Source organism: Salvelinus sp. IW2-2015, unplaced genomic scaffold, assembly GCF_002910315.2.
Source record: "Salvelinus sp. IW2-2015 unplaced genomic scaffold, ASM291031v2 Un_scaffold5364, whole genome shotgun sequence".
Lineage (NCBI taxonomy): Eukaryota > Metazoa > Chordata > Actinopteri > Salmoniformes > Salmonidae > Salvelinus > Salvelinus sp. IW2-2015.
Genome location: NW_019946629.1, coordinates 1 through 8,149, shown reverse-complemented (window position 1 = coordinate 8,149; position 8,149 = coordinate 1). Strand labels below are relative to the sequence as shown.

General features: G+C 48.6%; 1 protein-coding gene across 1 annotated transcript; it reads right to left on the bottom strand.

Annotated features, from left to right (window-relative positions):
* Window positions 1-1,188: 1,188 nt before the first annotated feature.
* Window positions 1,189-2,641, bottom strand: LOC112078178 (erythroblast NAD(P)(+)--arginine ADP-ribosyltransferase-like). Its single transcript, XM_024144488.2, has 2 exons — window positions 2,464-2,641; window positions 1,189-2,182 (listed from the first exon to the last, which is right to left on the bottom strand). The coding sequence occupies exons 1-2, from the start codon at window positions 2,467-2,469 to the stop codon at window positions 1,442-1,444; spliced, it is 747 nt and encodes a 248-aa protein (XP_024000256.2). The 5' UTR covers window positions 2,470-2,641; the 3' UTR covers window positions 1,189-1,441.
* Window positions 2,642-8,149: the final 5,508 nt, after the last annotated feature.

The window sequence follows — 8,149 nt, the reverse complement described above, 5'->3', positions numbered from 1 at the left end:
AAACACTAGATTCTCACAAGGAGAGAAGAGATATGGAACCACCTCTGATAGAGTAAAAAATTAATTGCCGCCACCAAAACAGTAGTTCTCCAGGAGGAAGGAGGGACTGACCCGACCTCCACTCGCCTAGTACCACCAAGAGCGGTCACAAAGAAGCAGCACATCCACTCCTACCTCTTTCATCTCACTTGAGAGTTTTGAGTTGCTAACTACCTTTATTTACAGAGTTTGCAAGGCCAGCAATTTGAGGAAGGCAAATAGAGTAAAACCCTGTCTCAGGAGACAACATATGACCCAAAAACCTAAGAAACATCCCACACTTTGCGATGAGAAACCTTCAGGGCGTCTTTAAGATGCTGTACTGTCTACAAGGCAGTCACAGCCTCTCCTCAGTGCTTCTTGAGAACTGACATTATATAAGAGAACCGTCACACAGAAACAGACACACACACACACACACCACACACACACACACACACACACCACACACAGCAACGCAAAACAGCCACACACATAGACACCAACAGGCAGGAAACACCAATACAGCTTCTGAGAATTGGTTTAGTTTCCCATACTTCTTTCAATATTACTGATCTGTGTAAGTCGAGACATCGACTAACCACCAGCACAACCAACTGCCTGTACTGAGAAACAGGTGTGTGTGTGTGTGGCTGTGTGTATTACTACCGAAAAGACCAATAACCTCATCATCATCTTTCCCTCTCTTCAAGGACCAATAGCCCAATATACCACTAATCAAGTCAGCCAAGTTAGTCGATCTATCAGGGAACCAAAATACAAATAGACCACCGACCTCAGAACTAATGGTCAGGAATAAGAAGAACCCCACACATAAGCCGCCATAAACTTCCGGGCAAACGACAGGTCCAAGTGCAAGTACAAGTTCGGAGAACAGAGGCGGCGACACCAGGCCTGGCTACAATTGAGAACAGACTAGTATGGTCACATGCCTAGTGGCCGGCCGAATCAGGCGCCGGCGGGCGCTTTGTGAAGGAAACTCCTATGAACGATAGGTTGTGTATATACAGAATACAAACTAGGATACCGCTTTGAGACCCTTCCCTTGGTACATCTGTCGAAGCAAGGACCGCCGCGAAAACAACCCACCGCCGAACCAACTACCTGCTTGTACCCACCGTCCTCTATGTCTTTCTTGATTGTCACCTCTATAGGTTTTTAGCAAAAGCTGCAGTGCACATGACAACAGATGCCAATTCGCTGGCAGAAGAAATGTTAACAATCTAAGCAAACAATGTGGGAAACATTTACAACAGGACTGGTCTGACAATCTGAAATTTGGAAAAGCTCRGCTAATGTTTTTGTATTTCCTGTATTTGTGGGCGGGAGCGACGGTGGATGGGGATGCCAGGGGTTGCAATAAAAACTGCATTTCATATTTGACTGAAAGCAGAACATGATTTTATTCTCCTTGGAGTGGTCCAACCATCTGGCATTTCAGGTCACTTTTTCCTTTCTTAGTACTCTCCAGTTTGTTGACGACGTCACACCAGAGGTCTTTCTTGTCTTTTCTCTTCAGCACCTCTGTAATGTTGAACACCTCGTAGGGGGGAATCAGCACCTCCTTCTCATGAGCCATCTGAGAGTACCCCACCAGTGGGGCACCAAAGTAGGTGATGATCTCAAAACAGGAGCGAGTTCCAAAGTGTTTACCAGCGATTTTCTTGTCTAAAGAGCTCGAGGTGAACTGTCCGAATCGCATTTCAGTATTTCGGACTCCGTGGAAAGACACGTTGGTTCCTCGGAAGGTTTGGAAACGCTTGTTTTTCTTGTTCAGGATTCGTAAGGCATTGGTCAGAAGGAAGTGCAGGGAGTGGTACTTGAATGTTGTGCTGTAGCTCTTCTTTTGGGTACGAGTGGCCTCGTTGAATGACTTGTATATTTTGGGGTATTCAGTCACATACACCTTGATTGCCAGGAAATAGGTTTTAGACAGTGCTCTGTTCGGTTTTGGTTTGTAACTGGCCTCAGCATCGGTCCAAGCCTGGTTGAAATCTTTGTTATTTAGTCTCTCTGTTGGCAGGTAATAGTCATGCACCTTCCTGAACATCTTCTCCTCACAGCCCTTGTAGGAGTCATCAACAGAGTCTGGAGCCATGTCTAAAGGGATGTTGGGTTTTGGACCATGCAGAGGGAGACTGACCTTTAGTGAATGGAAGAGAGAAAAATAGACAAACAGGTATGAAACAATAAAATGCAAATACAATTATGATGAGAGACAAAATGTAAGGCTGGCCATCAGTCATAATGTCTTCACACACTTAACTTTATCCATACTAAACATTTGGCCTGTTATTTTGATCATTTAATCTCTCTCTCTCTTTCTCTCTCTCTCTCTCTTCTCTCTCTCTCTCTCTCTCTCCCTCTCTCTCACTCTCACTCTCGTTCATATTCAAATGCACTCAAAATAGTGTTGTTTCTTACCATCATTGAGTCCACACCCGGAGTCCAGAGTCTTTCTCTCTCTCTCTCTCTCTCTCTCGGTGCATGCTGGGTGTTTTTGGAGTTTGAGTGTTTGGTGTGGAAAGCTCTATCCTAACTAACTTTCTTGATTCTTTTCTTTACATGTTATTTTCTATGGTGGAGGGTTAATGCAATATTTGTTTTTAGCGGTATCCAAGTTTTTTTTCAAAGTTAGGGTGGAGAGGACAGAGTAACTTTCCTAGGGGTTGGAAAGTGTAGTGTGCGCAATGGCTTCTCAGCCTAGCGCGGAGGAGACGCTGTCGATACGGCATGGATTCAGGTGTGTTCCTGAGAACGGAGTTAAGGTGGAGGAGGTTCTGCTCGCGGTCGGTGAACAGGTAGGAGCTGAGTTTTATACTTCTGCTTCTAGAATGAACAAAGCTGTGGTTGTGTTCATGAAAAGGGCTAATTTGGTCGGTAGGCTAATTGCTAGTGGAATATTTGTAAGGGATGTGTGTGTCAATTTCACCTCTCTCTACCCCTTCAACAAGAGTTGTAGTGGCAAATTTGCCTCCGTTTATRACGGATGATCAAATTAGGAAAGAGCTCAGTCGTTTTGGTAAGTTTGCTAGCGGTTTCCGTGTACTGTCAGCAGGGTTTCAGGCAGATGCCGTTAAGCACGTTGTTTCATTCCGGAGGCAAGTGTTTATGTTTCTGAACAACAATGAGCAACAGCTAAATGTGCATTTTAAAGTGAAGCATGGGGAGGGGCTCTATGCAGGTTTTGCCAGCACAGATAGTCTACGGTGTTTTGAATGTGGGGATTTGGGGCACAAGAGCTTTGCGTGCCCACATAAAAGCCGTGGACAAGGTGAGGATACAAGCGGAAGTGGGGGAAATCGAGGTCAAAGTGCAGGGGGTAAGGAGATGCAGACAGCAGAGGCTGGGCCCAGTCAGTCTAGAGATGGTGGTGTAGATGAGGCTGGGCCTAGTCAGGCTAGAGATGGTGGAGAAGCAGAGACTGGGTCTAGTCAGGCTAGAGATGGTGGGGAAGCAGAGGCTGGGTCTAGTCAGGCTAGAGATGGTGGGGTAGCTGAGGCTGGGCCTAGTTATGCTATGGAGGGTGGTGTAGAGGGTGCTGGGTCTAGGCAGGCTATGGATGGTGGTATAGCAGAGGCTGAGTCTAGTCAAGATATGGATGGTGGGGTAGCTGAGGCGGGCCCTAGTCATGCTATGGAGGGTGGTGTAGATGATGCTGGGCCGAGTCATGCCATGGAGGGTGGTGTAGATGATACTGGGTCGAGTCAGGTTTTTCTAGTGGATGAGGAGAGTATAGTGGGGAAGTGTAAGAGATTAGGGGGGGGGGTGTCAAGCGGAAAAGGAAAAAGGGTGTGGACAAAGGCACCATGGAAATGTTGCCTGTTGCTGTGGGTGAGGCCCTAACCAGAGGAAAGGGCAGGTGGTCAGGGTGGGAGACAGAGAAGAGGAGGAAAGTGAGTCTGAGGAAGAGGATGAGGAGTTATTTTTTTCAGACTCCTCTTCAATTGGCCCGGAGCTGWCAGCCAGTCAACCAGAGGGGTCTAAGTACACGTTGAGAGAACTGACAAGGTTCCTGAATGAGACCAAGGGGAAAAAAGTTAAACTTGAGGCTTTTTTTCCTGATCCTAGAAAGTTTGTAAGATCAGTACAACATGCTATGAGAAATGAGGGGCATGGTGTCCTCTCACCCAAGAAACGGTTTAGGTTGAGGAAGTGGGTCACAACAGTGCGTAAAGGTTTACCTACAGACACGTTTTAAATGTTTAATTTCTTTCTGACACTGGGGCTTTTTGAGCTTTGCTATTGGTCTATTTCTCTGCTGGCTTTTCTCCCACTTCTTATGGAGACTCTTCGGGTAGGCTCGCTCAATATAAATGGCGCCAGAGATGCGGGAAAGAGGAGTGTGTTGGGTGAATATGTAAAACAAAAAAAAGTACAGGTGATGTTTCTGCAGGAGACGCATAGTGATGTGGTGAATGAAGTAGATTGGGGGCTCTGGTGGAAAGGGGCAAGTGTGTTGAGCCATGGGACAAATTTTAGTGCAGGGGTGGCAGTCCTTTTTGCACCGGGTCTGTCTGTAAAAATTTGCTCCTCAAAGGAGGTGTGTAGGGGSAGGTTGCTTGTTGTTAAAGCAGAAATTAACAACATGGTTTTGTCTTTATAAATGTGTATGCGCCTAACACAGGGAGAGAAAGAGGGGTTKTATTTGGGAGTCTTAGACAGGAACTCTCACAAGTAGCGCCTGAGGAGACGCTGGTGATCGGAGGTGACTGGAACTGTACAATAGATTTCACAAAAGACAGAAATTGGGAAGAGCCTCACTCAGTGTCAGTGGGAGTGTTAAGGGACATCATTAATCAGTTTGACCTAGTGGATGTTTGGAGAACTAAACATCCAAACACAAGACAGTATACGTGGGTGAAGGTTTTTGGGGCTAGGGTGAGTGCAGCTCGACTTGATCGTTTTTACATGTCCAGGAATCAGAGCAATAGGCTGCTGGGVGCTACCATTCTCCCAGTGGGGTTTTCGGATCACCACATAACCATGGCTCGGCTGTCTATTTCACCAGGGCCCCGGCAGGCATCRTATTGGAAGTTCAATGTAAAGCTCTTACAAGATGCCACTTTTTGCTCAGGTTTCCAGACTTTTTGGGAAAGATGGGGGCAGCGAAGAGAGGAGTATGAGTCTCTGAGTCAATGGTGGGATGTGGGGAAAGTGCAAATTCGGCTTTTCTGTCAACAGTACACAGCTCTCTCATCCTCAGAGGCTAGGAGAGTATTGGGGGAACTAGAGCGGTGTTTTAGTGAGATGGAGGTAGAGATGGCAAGGCAATGTAGGCCTCCAGGCTAATTTAGCCGAATTACGTAGGGTCCTGGGTAGTTTTTTCCAGGTTAAAGCAAAGGGAGCACTTGTAAGAGCTAGGTTCTCCATGCTCAAGGAGATGGATGCTCCCAGCTCCTTCTTCTTTGGTTTGGAAAGACAGAGCAGTGAAGCCAAGGGTATGCATTGTCTACGGCTGTCTGATGGGCGGGTGACCTCTGTGGTGGGGGAGATGCGGGAGCGGACTGTGGAGTTTTATACTGAATTGTATAGGGCAGAAATGTGTGATCCTATGTGTGCTCAGGTCTTGTTCGCAGGACTCCCTAAGCTCTCTCGGGCACAGAGGGATGAAATGGACATTCCTCTGTTGTCACATGAACTGGCAGAGGCCGTAACCCAGATGTCCCCCGGTTTTACAAAAAATTCTGGGGAACAATTGGACAGGATTTCTTTTGCATGTTGCGTGAATGCGTCGGGGTAGGAGAGTTGCCGATGAGCTGCCGTCGGGCGGCTCTGACTCTCCTGCCCAAAAAAGGGGACTTGTGTGAACTTAAGAACTGGAGGCCTGTGGCATTACTCTGTGCGGACTACAAGATTTTTGCCAAGGTCCTCTCTAACAGACTGAAGTCCCATCTGGACTCTATAATACACAAGGACCAGAGATATTGTGTACCGGGACGCTCAATCACGGACAACTTGTTCTTGATTGGGGACATGTTGGGCTTGTCGAGAGGTTCTAATGTGAACTTTGGACTGGTCTCTTTAGATCAAGAGAAGGCTTTTGATAGAGTGGANCAGGACTCCCTAAGCTCTCTCGGGCACAGAGGGATGAAATGGACATTCCTCTGTTGTCACATGAACTGGCAGAGGCCGTAACCCAGATGTCCCCCGGTTTTACAAAAAATTCTGGGGAACAATTGGACAGGATTTCTTTTGCATGTTGCGTGAATGCGTCGGGGTAGGAGAGTTGCCGATGAGCTGCCGTCGGGCGGCTCTGACTCTCCTGCCCAAAAAAGGGGACTTGTGTGAACTTAAGAACTGGAGGCCTGTGGCATTACTCTGTGCGGACTACAAGATTTTTGCCAAGGTCCTCTCTAACAGACTGAAGTCCCATCTGGACTCTATAATACACAAGGACCAGAGATATTGTGTACCGGGACGCTCAATCACGGACAACTTGTTCTTGATTGGGGACATGTTGGGCTTGTCGAGAGGTTCTAATGTGAACTTTGGACTGGTCTCTTTAGATCAAGAGAAGGCTTTTGATAGAGTGGATCATGAGTATCTGTTTAATGTGATGTCTGTGTTTGGGTTTGGGAAGAGCTTTGTGACCTGTGTGAAGCTGTTGTATGCTGGGGCGTCATGTATGGTCAAGGTGGGAGGAGGGCTCAGTAGGCCAGTCTGGGTGAGACGGGGCATTAGACAAGGATGCCCTCTATCTGGGCAGCTGTACACACTAGCCATTGAGCCTTTTTTAGGACTGCTACGCAGGAGACTGCGGGGAGTGTGCTGGACAGGCATGGATGTGGTGACAGGAATAGCAGTCTCAGCATATGCAGATGATGTTTCTGTGATGGTCAGGGATGGGCAAGATATGCAGGAACTAGAGACCAGTCTGAAGGTGTACGAGGGAGCTTCATCAGCTAAGGTAAACTGGGGAAAGAGGAAAGCTCTGTTATGTGGGGCATGGGAGATAGGGCTCCTCCTCTGCTTCCAGGGGGTTTGCAGTGGGGTTGTGAAGGGCTTAAAGTGTTGGGGGTGTACCTGGGCTCGGAGAGGTGGTTTAGCAAGAACTGGGAGGGGCTGTCACAGGCAGTGGTGTCAAGACTGGCCAGGTGGAGGTGGCTCCTGTCCCAAMTGTCATATAGAGGGAGGGTGCTGATAATCAACAACCTGGTGGCATCTTCCTTGTGGCATAAACTGGCTGTCCTCAACCCCCCCGCTGGAATGCTTGCAGACCTGCAACGCAAGCTGGTGGACTTTTTTTGGTCGGGACATCACTGGCTGAAGGAAGCAGTTTTGTACATGACCGTCCACGAAGGAGGACAGGGCCTGGTGGAAATGGAGAGCAGGATGGCTGCTTTCCGGCTAAAGGCGGTGCAGAGACTACTGTACCATACTGATGTTGGCTGGAGGGAACCAGCATGCGCGCTGCTGAGGAGAGCTGGCGGATTAGGGTTGGACAGGCAGCTGTTCCTCATGAAGCTGGAGAGGCTGAGTACAGCAGGTCTCTCAGAGTTTTACTCTGCGGTGCTGAGGGCCTGGCAGCTATTAAGGCCCACAAGAGAAGGGGGTGTGGAGCCTGGACAGTGGGTGTGGGAGGAGCCTATTTTCCACAACCCAGCCATCCCTTTGAGATCGGTTCAGTCGGCCACCCTGCAGAGGCAACTGATGGCAGGGGGTTTACAAAGGCTAGGTGACCTGAGACTGCTGGGAGAGGAGGGGTGGAAAACCCCGGAGGCCTTGGCGCAACAAACAGGAATAACGTCTCTTAGGCTGCTGGAGAAATTCCTGGAGGAGGTCCAGGAGGCACTGTCTGAGCCGGTAAGGGGGGTGTTTGAGAGGCCAAAGGGAGAGGGGCCACCAATGTTTCCGCCACTGCAGGTGACGGCAGAGACTGGAGACTGGCAAGGGGGTCTGGAGGACTTGTTAGATTTTAACACCCCGAGCCTGGGGGAGTTTGAGGGGGTGGGAGGTAAAGCCCTCTACAACCTCTGCGTTAAGGTTAGGACCATTAGAAGCCTAACAGGAGTGAAGGCACATCAGTGGCAGGGGGTATGTGGGGCGGAGAGTATGGTGGGTTTTAGATGGAGGGCGCTCTACAAACCCCCAGTACCAAAGAGGTCAG